Consider the following 19,800-nt stretch of genomic DNA (forward strand, 5'->3'; position numbering starts at 1 on the left):
CTCGCTAGGAAAAATAGTAATCTATGCTTAGTGGGAGTTAGTTGGTCTAGAATACAGATCATCTGACTAAAGCTTTACTGTAACCAAGGAAGTTTTACTTAAAAATCTTAATTCACTTGTGAGTCTTTGAGGGTCAAAATGGTGACCTGTTAGGCAGCGCTAACAAAAGAAGAGCTCTACTGGATCAGACCATTGGTCCATTTAGTTCAGTCTTTTAGGTCTCTCTGAGTGGCAGTAGAAGATGCTATTTAGGGAGAGTATGTGGACTTGGCCATTTTCTGTGTTCCAGTCCTCTCATGCATCTCAAGTATCTAAGACTGTTGGATTAGAGATGGTAGAGGATACATCCCTTTAGTACTTCTTTATGAAACGGATGTCCATACATTTGTCTAATCCTTTGTTTGAACCTGCTGTAGTCTCTGCCTTACAGAGTTCTGTAGCAGTAATTTCCAGGAGTTCACTGTTTGCTGTGTAAAGAAGTACTTTCTATTATCTGTTAAAATCAGTTTAAAACACCATAAGCTCATGTGCTATATATGTGCTACTATATCTCAATATCCAATTCCACTGACAAGTGTTCTGACTTTCTGACAGATTCCCATTCAACTTGAGTGATATTCATCCACAATGACAACATAACCATCCTGGAAAAACAGACTGAACTGCACACTCTTAGTTGTTTAGCGCTAAAATATGGAAGCTCTGCAGTGTTTAGTCAGGGAACTTGTGCTTAACTTGGTCAAAAGCTAAGAGCTGTGTTTCTTATGTGATATAAAGCAGAATGGGTAGCGTGGGGTAATCTAGAGGAGAGAAAAGATGCAGCTGTAACTTTAATTTGCTGGTTAAAAGCATTCTGGCCTTTCTGAATCAGTATCAGGGCTCTGTCTAATCTCCTTCCTCCACTCATGTTGCAACAGAGGGTTGCCGAAGTGAGCTATGTTGGCTCTTTGCCACTCAATATTTCCCTGCACCAGGGAAACCCCCAACTGGCTTTTAAAGCCAGCTTTCTGGCCCCAGGATAGTGCCAAAGGTGGTATAATGCACCTCACCACCTTCTTAAAGAATTTGAAGTCAAAGATGGGGGAGGGGACCACAGGAGACAACCTAGGCAAGCTCATGGCAAAGTAGTCCTTTCATTTTACAGTTATTGCCTCCCTCTTACCACACTGATTATCCATACTTTTCTTTTTCTTTTTTTTTTTTTTTTTTAATTTCAGGCAAGGACTGGTATATCAGCTTTGGATGGGCTAATAAGAAGCAATATGCAACCTGCCTTGTTTTTGACAACTCAAAAATGTATAAGCTTATTTAAAAAAAAAGCTTATAAAAGTGCTTTGTCTCTGGCATCCAGAAAGTGTATCCCTCCAAGAGGAAGGTCTATGATTCAGGGGGAAAATCCTGTGACAAAGCCTTAGCCCTAACAATTGCATGTAAGAGAGATTAAGTCATGGGAAACTCTTGTGAATAGAGTCACATGAAAAGCTCATGAATAAAAAGGAACATGCAGCAACATGAAACATGCCTAGCTTCAGGTTTCACTACAAGCTTGAAACACAGACCATGTTTATTGAATTGTTCACTGATGTACATGCACGTTTTGAGCAGGCAGTGGCCTAATTTCAAGGGAGCTAGGGCGAGGGTATGGCTTGGCTTTGCATCAAAAGCATCCAACATTAACCTTTTCTGGTATGGACTGACATGAAAAGAGAGGAAACAGTATTCTCCAAGGATTACTGGGACTACTTCTACAGATTCAGTGTGGCTCAGGATCTCAGACCAGTATAATGTGCAGTTTCCAAGTGACCAGGAAGACTTAGTTCTGTCTTCAAGACTTAAAGGGCAAAACAAGGCAAACAATAGTAGACAACTAGTATCAGATTAGCCAAGCTCGAAAAAGGAAAAAAAAAAAAAACAAAAAAAAACCTGTTCCAAATCCTCCCCTTTGCTTCCCATCATGCCAGCATGAATCCAGCATGTTTCCATGCTACCATGCTTAACTTTCCAACTAATTGTTGGCTGGGTTTGTTTCACTGTAACACAGTCTATGCTTGTTATTATCCCAGTGGCATGGAAGAGCATGGAAGGGACTGAGTGCAGGGAATACATTGTGGCCCATGCTCAGCCAACAGTAAGGGCTTCATGTTGTCCTGCCCTGTTTTTGTTGTAGCTGCTCAACTCTCTTGGGCTCTTAAAAGTTATATTTTTGTATCTTGCCAGTATCTACAGTGGTCTAGCTGATGGTTAGAAAGAGGCAAAATGGTGAAGTACCAGGAGTCTGATAATTAGAAACAAATAGCTTTTGGGGAAGTCTGCTTTCAGATGACTTTTACCAAAAAAAAAAAAAAAAAAAAAAAAAAAAAAAAAAAAAAAGAAAAAAAGCTTGGCAAGATAAGGAAGAAAGTGACTGCAGTGTAAGAATATAGGCTCTTCTGCAGCCTAATTCATGCTGTATCTCACATAGGAGTGGAGGAAAATACGATAAATTAGTTCCTACCTTTTTTTTTTTTTACTGTTTTACAGTTGCTTCTTCCTTGCACATACTTTGTGACAATTGGAACACAACAGCCAAAGCAAATTTTGAGAGTTGGAAACCACTGACAGCTGAAACTGGAGGAAAAAACCCTGTAATAGTTCATGCAAAGAAGATTTGTCAACTCCAATAAATCTATTTTCTCCATTGCCCAAGTAATCTACTAAGACAGCAGAGGAGGAATCCCAGTCATTGCAATAAAAGTAAAACCTGAAAGTGCAGCTTGTCTGCAAATACCAGAACCAAATCTGTTCCTTCACATTGGTGTTGTAACAAGACCAGGTGAATGCACATATGTTTTTAAATACTCTGGTCCCTTGTGTAAAAAGTCAAAAAGATCAAAAACACGATTAAACACCTCAGAGCTAACACACCTGTATGCAACTGCCACAGCATCTACTAGAAGAATCTGTAACCTAGTGTACACATTTTTATTACCTCAGCTCACGTTGTGCTTGTTGTGGCTTAAATATAAGAAATCACTTAAATTTCTGGTGTGGTTTTAGATGTAGGACAACACAAAGTCTTCAGTCAAAGCAGAAAAGAGGCTCCAGTCTGTACCTCCAGTGAGATTCATGGTCTGGTATGAGTCACCAGGAGAAATGCAGCTGCACCAAGGCGCCTTCTAGCTGGTGTGGAAAATCCAAGTTGTTTTTTAATGCTCCGTGGCTGCTCACTAGGATCTTATTAGTTCCACTTAAAATCACTAGAGGCTGCTATGGGGTAGGGCTGCAGTGCTGGCTTGGGCTTGGAGGAGGCAAGGACACCCCACACGGTGTTTTCGGGGAGTGCCTCTTTCTCAGGCGCTGTGCAGCCAACCCGGGGCAGTGGAAATAAAACAGGAAGCAAAGACTGACCCTCTTATTCCATCCACCTGAAGGAATGACAGGAAAATACAAACCTGGTATTTCCAGCCTAGTGCTTAATTTCAAAACTGCTGCTCTCTTGCAACATTTTGTGTATGCGGTATTATTGACAGAGCTGCATGTAGTTAAATGGCTTTAACAGCTTTTGTCACGACCTTTCCCTCAGTTTCTTGTAACCTTGTCGAACATTAGCCATTTGGGGTGGTATTTCCCATACGGAATGTATGTTACAGTTTTAATTATTAAAATAAGATGGCTCAATAATTTCTATATAAAAAAAAAGACTAGGGAAAATACAATCTTTTGTCCAGGCCAGAAGAATTATTTAACTGCGCAGCCATCGCAGCTCCATGTTAGCCACAAGGCCCTGAGGTCTGGCCGAGGCCTTTAGCCTGCTGTCAAGGTCTGGAAGGCGTCTCCAGCCTGGTGGGCAGGGCGGGGCGGCCGAGCTCCCAGCGGCCGCCTCAGCCCGAGGCCGCCCGCAGCTCCCGGGAGCCCCCCGCAGGGCCCTCTGGGAAATGTAGTCTCCCTTAGAGCTGGGTGGCGTGGGATAGAGGCGGCCCCCGGGGCTGCGCAGAACTACGCCGATCAGAGTGAGCTGCGGCACGCCTGAGCTCTCCCAGCGCGGGGCCTGGTGGGAGTTGTAGTTCTCCTGGCTCAGCCCTCTGGAATTGCGGAGGGCGGCGGGGCGGGACGGAACTACTCTTCCCTGCGCGCACTGCTGCTGCGCGGCTGGCCCGCCTTCGCAGCCCGGGGCGAGGGCGGGCGGCTGTAACCAAACACTGCGGAGGCCATGGCGGTGGCGGCTGCTGGCGGTGGTGGTGGTGGTTGCGGGGGGTGATTGTTGGCGCCCTGTTGCTGCTGTGACAGCGCCGGCGGGTGGGGGCCTGGGTGTCTTCTCGCTGTCGGGGTTGCGGGGGCAGGTCGAGCTGTGAGCGCGCTGGCTGCACACATGGATGACAGCAAGGTAGGGGGCCGCGGGGGCAGTGGCGGTGACACCGCCGTGCTGGGGATGCGGTATTTCGGTGAAATGCCTAATAGTTACGGTTGCCTAGTGTGTGCTCCTGCTGGCAGTGGTCGCTCTGTCGGATAGGAGTTGGGTAGCGGTTCTGTTTGTAAAACCGAGTGCTTCAAGCCCTGAATATTTTGCAAGTGTGCAAAAACAAACAAACAAAAAGTAACATTTAATAAACCAGGAATTGCAGGTGAGGTTGGCATGCGTGATAAAGTCATCTGAAGTATTTTTCTTTGAAATAACCTTTGGGAGGCGTGTGGTCACTGTGGGCAGGAAGAAGGAATTCTTTGCTCCCTTCACTTGTCATATGCAATGTGGCTCAACTACTAGGTGTTTTTTCTACTTTCCTTTAAAGCTCCAGGCATGGGCTAGAGGTTAGGTAGAGCAGTGGTCTGATCTGGTATGATAAATCATGTGTTCCTATAGTGCCCTGAATTTCTCAAATAGTTACAGTAGAAAAATGGCAAGGTACCAGTGTAGGCACTTGGCTTGCAAGCCTTGTAATGAGAGCTGTTGCTTCTGTTCTTCCTGTGTATTTTAATGGCAATAGTACATAGCATCCCTGGAGACAGCAGTGTTAAATTTAAGTAGAGGGACACATGGTTTATGAGGAAAGCTTCCTTGCCTGCTTGGACCAGTGCACCTAAAGGAGGATCTGTGGGGCCTGTGAGGACTGAGAAGTAGTTTAATTGCTATATCCATTCAGTGCACAGTTTCTCAACTGAAACTCCCAGCTGAGTGTGGATATTTCAGCTCGCTGAACTGTTGGTTCTGGTAGTGTCATTCGTGCCAAAGATAGCTCATGTCCCTGAGAACTGGTTAGGTGAAGGCCACGTTTCACATGGGCTGTGAAGCAGCTGTCTTCTGACTTGCTGTAGATCCTGAGCTTGGCTTGAGTATTAAAACTGGTCGGCTGATAGGTCCATGTGATATGTCATATTTTCCCAAGCCACCCTGTTCTCTTCCCACTTGATTTTTATTAAAACAAAACCATGCTGTCAGTGATGATCTGTCCTAACTCAAAGGAAGAAAATACTTGATATAATTTCCTAAGGAATAAATTTAAGAAGCTTACAAGTGATCAGTAGTTTGTGAGTGGATAAGCATAGTAATTATCCACAAAATAGATCATCTGTATATGAATATTTCATGCTAATTTTAAAAACTAACATGCTATTTTGTTTTTTATTAAAGCCTTGTCGAAAGCTACATGGGAGGGTGGGGGGAGTCTGCATCACTGCAGTCTACAAAATGCTCACAGTTATGAGGACTACCTGAATTAAACAGTTTGTAAGATCAGAGCATTAGTTTAGAAAATCCAGATTTAATTCTGGAGGCACATATAGCTAACTGGTATTACCCAATTTTTATTATTATGTTTTTAATATTACAAACAATTAATTTCTCTTGTGACAGAATTGACTTATTTACAGCAGACAACTTCTAGATTTTTCATGAAAAATAATTTTAGAATTGTTACTGTATTTTTCAGAGTCTTCAGCAAATAATAAACAGAATCACCAGATAATCGGGGTTGGAAGGGACCTCTGGAGATCGCTTGATCCGGCCCACTGACAATACATATGATTATCTGCTTTTGTTGGAAAGGTTATTGAATGCATTTACTAACAAAACTAAATTATCACTCAGCCAGTAAGACAGTTTCCCCCTCCACCCCCCAAAAAAAGAAAAAAAAATGAAGGAACGTGAAGAAAAGCATGCGGAGAGTGGATTTACCCCTCCTATTTTCAGTCTCAAGTATAATTTCATAGTATGATGCTTCCATTTAACTTACCATTGAGATACTTGCAAGGGAGATGCTAAACAATTTTGAAAAGGGTGCTGTCTAGGACTACTGGATGTGACACTTCCTAAGGAAGACTTTGGAAAATCTTTGTTCCCTGAGCAAGTTTTTCATTAATGGTATAATCTTGGGAGATGTCAGATCCCACTATCTTCTACTGAAAACAGCTGATATTAGTCAGGAAGCACCTACTCCTTTGAGAAGTTTCACTGTAGTTACCATGAAGGGCTCCAGTTCCTTACAGAACATCCACAAGGCTGCAGCTTGGCCTACAACTTTGGTGCCTCCGTTCAAGAGATCCCATCTCTGTTGGGAGTGCTCTTCCTGTTTTATGGAGCTGGAAATTGCTAAGTCAGAGTGAGGCAAGCAGTACTTATACTTTGTTTTATAGCCAGGTTGGTGTTACAGCTCAGGCTAGTGTATTCTTGTATTTGGAAGTTCCACTGAGTCATGTTTCCCTCCTTACTGAAAGGGTTGGCCTGCGTGATCTGAGAGTCTTATTTGAATGACTGTGACTATGAAAGGAATTTCCCTGTAAAAACAGATAATTAAATCTCGTTAGTAGTGAAGTAACCATTCTGTAGCTACATCCACTCACACTCAGAGTTTTTCTTCATTTACATGATATACAAAATTTAGAACTGAGTTTGTAGGCTCTAATATTTTCCCTGATTCTTAGATTATAGTTTAGTTTCTCATGATTTAAGAGAACACCAGAAGAATGGTACATCTTATAACACAGTCCTCAAAATGGGAAGAAGGTAGTAAGAGTCAAAGGGAGAAGAAGCAAAATACCTACACATCAGATCTAGAAAACGTCTTTCATTTTAGAGTTTTAAAGGGTGTTCTTATATTATTCAAAAAAAAAATAAAACAACAACAAAAAAAAACCCCAAACAACCTTCTCTTCTTCTTTTGCAGCTGCTGTAAAACTAGGGCTTGTTCAAATACAGGTCTCCTTTACCCTTGTTTTCAGCTATAGGCTGCATATGGGGAAGAGTTTGAGGATGTAGCTGCCTTTTGTCAATTGATTTCTGTTAGACTAACACCTGTGTGCCTCCTAAGTATTTAAATACTTATGTGAATAATTCAGCTCAATTTTCAGTTTATGGATAAAAATGAGAAATAAAAATAATCCACTAAGCCACTTTTTTGCTATTCTAGTGAATTTTTTTTTTTTTAAAAAAGGTTTTGGGTTACTTTTTTATTATGAATACATTTTCCTATATGGAAAAGATGGCCCTAGTTTTCAAAAGATTAAGATAAAGTGTATTTTTCTTCAGAAACATTCTGAGCTTAACCAGAACATGAAAGAGCAGATTCAGTTTTAAGAAAAAATGTGTTTTGGGGATGGATATACATATTAATATGGTGATATTTTTAAACTTAAAGTGGATTTCTTTGACAAGTTGTATACTGCATCGTTCTTAGTTTCTGCAGTAGAATGTAGTAATTGATTAGTTTTTGGAATGGAAATGAAAATGTAGTGAAATGCACAGAACAGCTTTTCAAAAGTCTTAAGACTTTTAAGTCTTGCTACCTTAAGGAATCTACTTATATGTGTTGGCTATATAAAGAATGGAAAAAAGCAAGCTAGGGAAACCTTTTGTTTGTTATGCTACAAAAAACCACAGTTCATTCTTCAGAATTTTGAAATGATAGATCTCATTCTCTTGTACTTAATGCCCAAGTTAGTTTCTCAACTTTGACTTAACTAGTTCTTGGTTGTTGGCTTTCTTATTGTTGTTTTTGCTTTAAGATAAATTGCTGCATACTCTGAAGGAACAAATTCCTTTATACCTGTAATAGCAGCTACAGCTGTTGAAAGGCTAGGTTTTCAGTTCAGATTCTTTCTGTTCATTCATCAGCAGACTGGACCCAGGGCCTTGAATGTTGATCTTGAGATTTGACTGTTCTTAAACTTCAACAAACTAGCGATGCATGAGGTGAAAGAGAAACCTTTAAATAGATAAGAGTGTTTTTGGGTGGTAACTTAGTTTGCAATGGAAACAACCCCCTCAAATTAGCTGTTTCTATTATTATTATTATTTAAAACTGTCTTGTCAGGGACTTGTGGTCATCTTTATCCCAATTTTATTTATGGAGTGTAGATCAAGTGTCTGTGAATGTCTTGCTCTAGTGCCCAGGCAGCCTTCCCTTTTGGGAGAGTACTTGCTCACGGGGCAGGGGAAGGTCCATGGTGAAAGGCTGCAGATGAGGAGTTGCACTGCTTTAGCCTCTACCTAGCTTTGTAACATTAAATATCTGGTCATGTGTGATCCTGAGGCAGGTGGAGTTTTGCTGTAAATTACACGTGGCAGAGATGCAGACATCCCTTGGAGGGAGTGCGAGAGCAAGTCAGATGTGAATGGTGTGCGTAATACATAGGGCTTGACAGGTCTCCATTCATGAGATATCCCCTAACACTTCTCTGCCTTTGACCCTTGCTGTTGTGGGTGACCAGGATTGTGAAGAGGGACATGATCTCCCTGGCAATCCTGGAGTCGGCTCTGAGGAATGCTTTGAACACCACAGCAGGGACTGAGGGCTAGCGCATTCATCAGGGAGTCAGAGCGGAGAGTGGAGCCCAGGATCTGTTTCCATAATGATCTAAGTTGTTAAAGAGATTGGTTACTATGTTTTTACCCTTTAGGGCTTTTCCAGAGTTTGCAGGTTTGTAAAGCACTATAGAATTCTTTCGTCCAGGTTCCTGTCAGAACGTAAAGTATTCTCATTGTTACTTGTTTTGAAATGTAAAAGCTAAATAGTTTTGGTTATAGTTTGAGACAGGGAATCTCAAATCGTCAGATATTTTAACAAGTCACTGTTGTTGCTGATTAGCATGGTTCAGCTGATGTATCTGCTTTCTCGCGTTTGCAATAGGTAAGTAAAATGGATTGGCTTAAATCCTGCAAATCAGCTAGAACAGTTTTATTCTGTGTCTGCAGTGGGCTAGGAGGCTATGTCTAGTATGGCATTAGCTGACTATCTCTGTTGCCTGTTTAGAGCTCTAACAGAGAGAGGTTTAAAGAAATGTCTGGGTTCTGTTAGTGTAAATTGGCAGAATATGCATGGCAGGTAGAGGGATATGTTTCCATGTGTAAGGTTGTAATTCCTTTCCTGGGTGAAAGGGAGGATTCTGACCTGTCGAGCAGGAAGGAGGCATTCAAGTGATTGCTAGAGTCTGAATACTGATTCTTGACCTGAACCTTAACACCTGCCCACCTTGACATGTGGATATCTGCTTATCACTTTATGGTATCTTAGTATTTATACTTAGCGTATGCTTTTTTTTTTAAATAGTCTTCTGCAGGCATCTGTTGCTAAAGATTACCTTCTTAGCACATTAATCATTTTGTGTGATTAGACTTTTAGCTGTGATTTTTATTCCTGTATCTGCTTAAGACTTAAAGTGTTTGCTCACTAATTAAAATCTTACATTTTTGGATCATTATCAGCTGCGCTTTTGGAGTGCTTTCTCAGTGTGGTTTGGGATACTGAGTCTGCCAGTGAAAGTTATAACCTTTACATGTATTAGTCTGTTAAAATGTGATGCAATGGAGGAATAACCAGAATAGTTTCTAGCTAGGTTATATACTCCTACTGTGACTGATACTGTGACTTAGCAGGTCAGATAACCTCATCTTTTTTAGGAGACCCGTGACTAATTTTGTTTGATTATTGATTTTGAGAGAATGTTTGCAAGCGTGAATGGATTTTATTTTTTTTCTTTCACCCCTTTACCATAACAAATTCAGTGCTTAAGCTTGTTTTAATTTCTTGGTAATTATTTTTATAGTTTTAGATGAATTCTGTAGGCGATCATTGGTTTCATGTTAAGCTGGATTCTGCAGACCTATACCTTTAGCAACTAAGACAAATAAGAGTCTGGATCACTGTCTAAGATGATTCCATGAGTTGGATCTCAAGTGTTGGCACTTAGGAGCTAATTGTTTATCTTTGAATGAATGGAGAGGTGCTGGAAGATAATGAACTGATGGCTGCAGACAGCATTGTTTTAATCTGGCAATTTGTTCAGTACCTGCAGGTGTAACAGCAAGGCCAGCTTTATCCCCATATCCTGTCAGTGTGGCTCAATTCATGGGGGATATGACTGCTAGTAGCCATATTGTGTGTATCTGTCCTTCCGAAGGAGGATTCCTCCAGGACTCATTCTGGCAGCGCTTCTCCAGAGATCTGTTGAATCCCTTCCCAATGCTCTTTTGCCCATCTTTGGGCAAAAAAGAAATTCAAAAAATTGGAAGGCTGTTTCCATAGCAAGTCAAGTAATTGAAGCTATTTCCAATTCCAAGTCAAGTAATTTTGTACCTCAACACTGATACCAGGCAAGAATGATGTTGCAATCTCAGTACTGTGTTAAAAAGCAAGAGAAGCTATGTTTTTCTGTTTTCTGAAGCGTGGGTGAGTTGAAATATGAGCTTGGTTGGACTTCTGACAAATGCATGTCATTATTAATATTTTTATGACAAAAATTTGTCATTAGCATTCTTGTGTGACTCCCTGAAAAAACAAATCCCTGCTGCTGAATGCTAATGGATCCCATCCCTTTATGAACTCTAGGGGAATACAAAGGGAATACAAAGTGTTTGCTTGTTTTTTGTTGGTCTGCTGCCATGCTCAGCATCAACTAGCACTTCTGCTTTGTCTTTTTTCTGTCACACCAGCATAGCAACTGGCTAGGCAAACATGACTGGAAGCCAGGGAGGTATGGTAACATGGAATGGTGAAAAAGGATTTAGCAGGCCTTTCTTTCCTCAACTGGGTTGCTTAAGCTTGCAGCAGGAGCTTCTAAATATTAGTAAGAAAAAGTTACTAAGAATGCAGGGTTTAGTTAAATCACTCAAGCATAATTATATGGTGAATTGTAGTTCAGGGGCCATGGAGACAATATGAGTCTTTCAGGATGGTGTGAAGGCAGATGATTAGGGTCTTGGTACTTAAAGTCGGAGTTAAGAAGGAAGGAAGCTTTCCGTAGTTTCCACAGTCCTGGTGGTTAGAGCTTTGGCAAGAAATGATCACAGAGATGCAAGCCTTTTTTGTCTCCATAAGACAGAGCACGTGTGCAGGGCTGATGCAGTGGTTAAAGATCTTGAGAGATGGAGGTATGCCTATCTGTAAAAAGCTCTCTAGAGAGAACTAAAGGCAAAGTAGTTAATTGATAATGGTGGATCCATGATGCAGTTGCAATGTGCAAAGCAGTCTGTACTACTGTTTACTTTCATCCCAGACTCCAAAGTGCCTTTAACTGTTTTACGTCCATATCTCTAGATCTGTCCCCCAAAATCATGCCTTTAAACGTAACTTTGGATTGAAACACCACAGACTTGCATCAAACCTTGCCCCTTTGTTACGTGCAGACTTGGAGAGAGCATGTTTGATGCTCTGGTGTAATGATCCACTTCTCCTTTTCCTTTGTTACTTCTCTGTTCTGTGTCAGTGAGAATCCTACCTTGAAAAGACACCAGCTGCATATAAACGTACCCAAAGTTTTTTTTTAAATAACAGGTCCTTAAAAAGAAGCTATTTTGTGAGATTGCTGTGGTGGACGGATTTACCTGATGCAAGTTGTGCTATTTGCAGCAGCTGCTTTTCATGGCTGGTGTCTGCTTAAGACACTGCCATGGAAAGGTTGAGTGCTATTTGCGAGTAGTTTTGACTTGCTGCTTTTGAGAAACAGAGTGACAGCAAGTATTTACCTGCTTGACATTGTGATGAAAAAGCCTGACAGTGATGTGTTCGTGCTGAGGCCTGAGGCTGTAGTTACAATGTTGGTCATACAGCACTGTGTGGTGTGCTGGGACTTTTGAGTGCAAGCCAGCTCTTCTGGAGCGTCAGAGCTCAGAGTGGCAAAGATTTTTAAGAGAGCTGGAGTGTATGTCTATGCAAGAGCTTATCTAGCTGATAAATTTCAAGATTTGTCTTAAATTGCCTTGCATAACCTGTAAAAGTGTCAGGCTCTAAAAGTCTTGGAGGACTTAAGTGCTTTGGCCATAGTACATAATGTAATATCCAGAAAGCTTCTTTTGAGTGCCTCCAACCCGTCCTGTGAAAGCTGTGTGTATTTCTACCTCCTACTGAACTAGGAGTATAAATTGCACCACACAGAAATAAGAGGATGGTTCCATGACAGGACAGAGCCAGGCTTGCTGTGCCCAAAGGGGGACAGTCTCCTTCTCCCCTTGACCTTGGCTGTTTATATTTGTACTGTTTTGATGAAGCAAACAGGCTTGCTGTGTAATTAGATGAGTGACAGGGAGGTGAAAGTTAAGGTTCAGAAGTGGAGGGAGAGCGGAGATGAGGGAGCAGGATATGTCCCTTGAGAAGCAACAAATTGCAAAAAGTTTTATATAAAAGCAAAACAGTAACAATGTTACTTTGTGCCTTGGACCAGGTTATCCTGTTTTAGAGCACTAAGTTTAATGCATTACTGTGTGCATTAATTACAGGCAAGCTTGGAAAATAGTAACTAAACTAGAAAATCTTAAGGGATGCACCTTTGTTACAGGATGAGTGGAGGATATGGATTATTCAAACTGTAGTCTGCAGTCCAAATGCAAAAAAGTTCAAGTTTTCACTTGCTCTTCTGGATGTATTATGTTTGTTTTGTTATCACTTGGTGTCCATTAAGTACATTCTGTTCCTCCATTTGCTTATGGTAGGCAGCTACTCCTGAATAAATCAGGAGAGGCAATATGCGAGAGGGTAGGATTATGTTGCCATGTGATTGTTGACTCACTTTCCAGAGAAAGAATAGGCTCAATTGTATAGTCCTTTGTTTTATTTTATTTTTTAATTCTAGCACATCAGTTCACTATTTTATTGGTTTTTTTTATTGCAGCCTGCTAAGTTTATAGAACAAGCGATTTCTGTGACTCTCAAAGCAGACTTATTTTGTAGCATCACATTGTAAAAAGTGTCTCACCACTCAAAAGTGTGGTATTTTGAACACTGCTTATAAGAAAAATTACTGTGTATACACAGTATGGTGAAGCACTAAGCCAGCAGTGAAATTCTTACATATAGGTGTGTGTTAGGTGTGTTTCCCCACACCCTCTCCATTCAAACAGTGTGGGAAAAGTGCAAATAAAGTGAAATTCTTCCCTTCAGAGGGAAAGTGGGGAGTGTGACTGACATAATGCTTACAGGGCAATCCTACCTGGTGGCCACTGTACTAACTTTCATACCATATTTAAGACTGTGTGCCACATTCTTGTGTTAAGAGTAAAATATTTGGGTGGGAAAGCATAGAGTAAACAGTGAGGAAACTATTCCCTTCTTTTGTATTTGGAGCAAGGGAAGCTTTCAGGTCTATTAAAAAAAAAAAAAAAAAAAAAAGTAGCCACAAAGAAAAGGGGAAAATGATTCCCAGTGCCTGTTATGTATAGGACAAGAAATGATGGGGTTGTGTTTCTGTAAGGGAGATAAAAATATGGCACTGTGAGAGCTGAATACTGGCATAGGTGACATGAGGAGATGATCTTCCAGGCTGTATTTTATATATATATATATATGTATTTTTTAAGGCAAGAATGCCCAGAGTGGTTAGGTACAGCTCTAAAGGAGGCAGCAGGGGTCAGGCAGGAAGGGAAAGGAGCTGAAAGGCAGGACTTAGTGTAGCTAAATTCCCTTTTAGTAAAAATCCTCAAAAAATTCCTTAGAAGTAAATCAGGACTGAGGAAGTTCAGATGGCCAGGGCATAATTCTGAGAAATTTCATCTTAAGAGTAGGCTTTCTGAAACTATGGTCATTTTATTGCAACAAAATTAAGCTTTTGGACTAGTATAAGTCAGTAACTTTTTTCTTTTCAGTTTAAAGTGCTAAACTCCATTATCTAGTGTTTCTACAGCTGGCAAGTATTAGGGCAAGGGTTGTCACTGATATTGGTTGCTAATATTGAAACACTTTTGCTATGGAGTTAGCTGATTCTTTTCCTCCCCTAGATATTGCTCCTTCAAATCAGATTAGTAGCATTTGCAATAGGACTGCTTGAGCACTTGCTTCATATTAAAGTCTTACCTGTCTCCTTTGTTTTTGGTGTTGTCACTGAAACCTTCACGTGTCAGCCTTCTAAAACTACATCCTCGATTGCTCCAGAATCAGTGAAAGTATGTGCAGGGTTTAGGCTTGAGACCTCTTGCAGGCACTACCACGTGGTTGCAGTGTTCTCTTTGCAGAACAGGACCTTTAACGTACCTTCCTTTCCAGGTGGTTGGAGGCAAAGTAAAGAAACCAGGCAAGCGAGGTCGTAAACCAGCCAAAATAGATTTGAAGGCAAAACTTGAAAGGAGTCGTCAGAGTGCAAGGGAGTGCAGAGCCAGGAAGAAGCTGAGGTACCAGTACCTGGAAGAGCTAGTTTCAAGCAGAGAGCGAGCCATCTGTGCTCTCAGAGAAGAGCTTGAAATGGTAAGAAACTATCATTTAACCTAACGCTCACTTTGATTTGCAGCTTGCTCTCATGGACATTTTGTCCTTGAAATCACTGTAACTAAAATGAGAGTAGGATTTAGCCATAAGGTATTAAGACATTGCTAACAGATGCATTCAGCTGCTTCCCCACTTTGCATCGTGAAAATGAACTATGTGCTACAAGTTATCTTCTAGTTTTGAACTAGAAGTAAACAAAGAAAGGGCCATTGCGTGCAAGTCTGTTGTCTTTTAAATCTTTATTTTGGAAAGTCTCTGACAGGGAGAGAAGGAGGTAGAAGATAGAGATGTGTTGAAAGATCAGAGGGCAGGTGAATCCATAGTTTGCCAGTGCTTTCCACTGACCTTTGTCTTTGTATGGGAGATTGAATTTTGGAGCACACTGTATTGACGTGTGTAGACGGTTGCTCAGCTGTGCAGTGTTTAGAACATGCAAAAAAATGGGTGTCTTGGCCAAATAAGCTGCATTAGCAAAAGAGAATGTTTTGTCCCGAAATACAAGCTGAGCTCCTCAAGTGATAGTTAGTTGCCACTGGAATTGAATATATTGCCTTGACCTTGTGTTAGGTTTGTTTGAAGAGGTAGGGCTAGTTACCACAGATGAATAGGGATAGGATTTTGGTGGAAATTCAGCCAACTGACCTTACAGTGCATTTCAGGGTTTGCCAGTGAAGAATTAAAGGTGCGGGAGCTAGGAATAAGGCAAGCATCCTGTGACTGTCTCTTGCACATTTAGAAAGGACCTCTTAATAGTCAATCAGGCCCAGAGTCATGTGAAATATTTGTTTTTAATAGGCCATGAACTGGAGCGGTATTCTGGCATGCCAAGAACAAGCAAATGCACAAAGTGTTCCATGTTGTTTAATAAGTACAGTAATGTATCTGGCACTGCCACTGAGTAGCAGTTTATTGACTGAAACAGGATTCACTGAGGCCAGGTATGCACCCATTGACATGTGCTTAGCTCATTAGTGCAGTTTTGTAAGAGGCTTCAATTCAGTAAGGCCAAATCTTAAATGAATATACCGGAAGGTAAAGATTGCAGCTCTCATTTTGTGTGTTAATGTGATCCTGGCAGTTTGCTAATGCCTAATGTGTTTGCATATTTCAGTACAAGCAGTGGTGCATGGCAATGGACCAAGGGAAAATCCCCTCTGAAATAAAAGCCCTACTAACCGGAGAGGAGCAGGGCAAAGCACAGCAGAACTCAGTCAAACTTGCCAAGACTGGGAAGACAGAAGCAAACAGCAGCAATCCCTGTAAGTATCCAGCCTATGATGAATTCCTATTTTGTTACATCTTTTGTGGTGTAGGAGGATGGTCATGGTGTAGGAAGAAACATAAGGATGTGCTCTTGGGCACAAATAGCAAAGGACTTAGTGGGTGGTACAAAGACTCTGTGTAATGTTTACGTGGACAACACAGAAATTACACTAGTTAGGAAGCTGGGCAGTTATTTTAAAATAAGACTCAACTGTTGTGCTTCACTGAGGCCTGTGAGACCTTGATTTTTAACAGCAGTTTCTGTTTTCCTAATGGAAAAGGAACACACAAAGCAACTGGATTTTTAAAACTTCATCAAGTAAACATTATTCTGGCTGCAAGCCCTCAAAAGTGAGAAATGCTGGACTTTGGATTTCCCGTGAAACCTTGTTTCTGCCTCTTTTGTGCTTATCCAGGGAATGGAATAAGGTTCTTTTGGGAGACTGAAAAATGAAAAGATCATATAATGCAAAGTCATTTTCCTGATACATACATGCAAAGGGAGAGAGTTAAGGTAACACAGGCAATTCCAAATGTCACATCTTCTGATTTTGAAATGCTTCACTTCACCGGTTAAATTACGCTTTGCTATAACTTCTAAAATATGAATTCTTAGCTTTATGTTTTTAAGAAACAATGTAAAAACCACATTTGTAACTGTAACAATCTTTCCCTATGGTGCATTATTCACAGGAGTTGAATGCAGAACTGTCAGCGCTGCAGGACAGATAGCTTGGTAGCTAGCAGAAGAATGCTGTTGTCAGAGAAGCGGATGGATCACGAGTGCAGGGGGAAGGATCCCAGTCGGCTGTCTTCTCTTTGCTTCTCCCCACATGAAGCTCTTTGATTGTAGTGTTTCTAAGCCTGCATGGAGTGGGGCTTTTGGGGTAGTAGATGTTTATATAAGTGGAGCCTCGTTCTTCCTGTCTCTACCCCTTCCTCCCCAAACACAGCTATGGCAGCTTTTTGGCATTCCCAGTAAGAGGTGCGGGCTGCTCTTGTGTCAAAAGCATGAGCGCAGAATTAGACTGCCTGTGTGGTCAGCAGTTGTGTGGTCAGTAACTATTGTGGGAGGCTGAGAGGTTCTGTACAATAAAAACAGGAGGAGGATCTTGTAACAGCTTTGCTAAAGTGAAGTGGAATACTGTAGGTCAAGGAAAAGGCACTTTTTTGACTCTGTTATTGAATATTCAGAGCTTTCAGTAAGAGGGTTTGTAGTAATGTAACTTGTAAACTAAATAAAAACATTATTTTTGGCATCCTTTTATAATGCAGCATGTGTTTTATGTTATTGGTGCTCTTACAGAGAGGTACTAGATATATTCCCTGCTTCTGTGCGTATTTCTATCGCAGAATGTATTTGCTTTCCCTATTCCTAGTATGTAGTTAAGGCATCTCCGTTCACCCCACTTCCAGCAGTGGAACAACTCCCTACTCCCACCCATCATGCCCAGGTATTTTCCTGTACCCAACTACATTTGGGACTGGTTTCTTCCTTCCCTGAGACTCGATATAAACTCTGCTATACTAGCCTGATTTTCTAACCAAAGATAATGCCAAGAACTGGTAGTGAGGAAAAAGCTGAATCAGTTTGGTGTTGCGATAAGAGAGGGGATGGCAAAAGCCTTGTGGGCTGGTTATTCACCCAACGTATTGGTAGATAACCTGCCATTTCCTTTAGACTGCACCTTTTCCAGTAGATGCATTTTTGCATGTAGATGATGCAATGTGAAGAAGCAAAGCTCTCAGGATTTTCAGTGGGGCTTTTGCTTGCTTGTCCTTTGTTTTGCTCATGGCAGTGCCTTTCTCTGTATTTTATGAAATACATGGAACATTTTTCAATTTTTTCTTCTTTGTTTCATAGAATAAATATAATGAATGATTGCTAGACTGAATGTTGCATTCTTTTTATTGAAATAATTGTGTCTGCTTAGAATTATCTCAATTCGGGATTTATTGATAGCACTGAAAATAATAAAGTGCCATATTTCAGTGTACAACATGGTTGTTTTCATAATAGTACTGACTCCATATATTAATCCTTAAAACAGGGTTTTAAGTTCACTCTACAGCTCTTCCATATTACCAAGTGCTGGAAATGTTGCATAGACATGGAAAACTATTTTGAAAGGTTAAGTAGCATAGAAGCAGAGATGGGCAGGATCTGAGGGTTCCTCTTTATCACTCCTCCCCCCTTCCCCCCCCCGCTTTAAGCTCCGAACTATAGTTTGTCCTGAAAGATAGCAACAAAGCCAAGCCATAACTGTAGATCTGTTACACTGTGCTGACTGCCTGACCTTCTGTGTTCTCTGGAGGAAAAATCTAGGCCAGATATCCGGAATTATACTATGTGCACTTTGCAGTTAAATTTTGTAATGTTATCTTGCCATAAATGTAATGTATTATTTTTAGTCTTACCAAGCAGACTTGCACAGTGTCTCTAGTTTCAGATGTAAACTATGTACTGTAATTAAGCAGGTACTTTAAAGGTTATGTATATACCTAAGCATCTTTCTGAATCAGAGATGCAGAAAATACATAGAGGTGTTGCGGTATTCATGACCAGAAAAGTTTTAGTCTGCACTAGGTTATCTGACAAATGGAGCTCTTCTTTCTTCAGAAATACCACATTTGCTCTTTCCTTCTTCTTCTTCTTTTTTTTTTTCTCTTTGATTCTCTTTCTGTGATACCACATGGGAAACTTCTCGAGGAGTTATGTTTTCTTTTATGAAGAAAACGGGGAGTTGGAATTTCCCGTTGTGTTGAGTGACAGTTTTCATTTGTTTCCCATCATGGTGGCCACTGCCATCTGGCTTAGCCAGCAGTTGGCATTACAAGGTTGTGTTCAGCAAGCCTGGGCCCAGCTCTGTAGCACAATTGGTGGCAATTATCTTCTAACAGGTTTTTTTTGTGCTTTATGCAGATGGGACAGGAGGCATGTTACAGCCTACATCATCTGAAACTGTTTTCTTGTTTGCCCTGCAAACCAAAATACATGTGACACAGAGTTAGAGGCTCCAACTACAATCTTCCAATCTGCTCCAGATGCTGTATTTTGTCACAAGCTGTAGGACTCCCAGCAAGAATCATTAGATATGGTTCAGTGGCTTCTGTCATGTGGCAAGTCATGGCATGGTAATAAATGTTCTGGCCTTGGATTTCCATGAGTCCTTTATTTTGGAATTTGAAGTTTAGCAGTTCCACTTGGAAGTTAACAGAAATGTTTGTGGTTCATGCTCATTTGGTACCCTTGCTTGCAGTCTCCATACGCATTGAAGTGTCTCCTAGAAGTGAAACAACCAGGTCCCCTGACTAGGAGTCCCATTTAGTACCTCTAATACTGGAGGAGTGTTTAAGTCTTATCTTCCCTTTGTGTAAGATGGGTACAGCCTTCCACCCATGCCTCCTGCAGTGAGTGTGTACAGCTGGCTTTCTTGGAAACACTGAAGAAGGGAAATGAGTCCTGGAATGTTTCATTTTCCTGCTTATCATTGGAAATCTAATGGTCAGCAAGAAAAACTTACTCAGATAAAGGTGGGTATCTTTTGGAAATTCTATCCACAGTCTTCAAAAAAGTTATATATCATATTTGGTGTTTATAAGAATGCTAGGGCTCTGTTACGCTAAGGTGTAATTCAACTCGGAGCAAGGAAGTATACGATTGCCCTGAGCCTTTTGGAGGATTTACCCCAAGGAGTTAGCAGGTAATGGAAACTTGGTAAGAACAAGATGTAACAAATTTTGCCTTTTTTCATCCCAAATATATGTCTGGTGCATGGAATCCCGAAAAATGAAGTGAATGCATTTTATAGACCTGTCACTTAACTGAGAACATTTTGCCTAATTGTATGTGTTTAAAAAAAAAAAAAAAATTAAA

General features: G+C 40.9%; 1 protein-coding gene across 1 annotated transcript; it reads left to right on the forward strand.

Annotated features, from left to right (window-relative positions):
* Positions 1–4,142: 4,142 nt before the first annotated feature.
* On the forward strand, positions 4,143–19,800 carry CREBL2 (cAMP responsive element binding protein like 2). Its single transcript, XM_026114121.2, has 4 exons — positions 4,143–4,363; positions 14,442–14,639; positions 15,772–15,919; positions 16,617–19,800. Coding segments are annotated over exons 1-4 (363 nt in total). The 5' UTR covers positions 4,143–4,348; the 3' UTR covers positions 16,619–19,800.

This window comes from Dromaius novaehollandiae, chromosome 1, assembly GCF_036370855.1.
Source record: "Dromaius novaehollandiae isolate bDroNov1 chromosome 1, bDroNov1.hap1, whole genome shotgun sequence".
NCBI lineage: Eukaryota > Metazoa > Chordata > Aves > Casuariiformes > Dromaiidae > Dromaius > Dromaius novaehollandiae.

What these genes read in the sequence shown, in the direction of transcription:
- CREBL2 (XM_026114121.2), top strand. An exon ending in TCAGAGAAGAGCTTGAAATG is followed by an intron (nt 14,640 to 15,771) that starts GTAAGAAACTAT and finishes TGCATATTTCAG; the next exon opens with TACAAGCAGTGGTGCATGGC.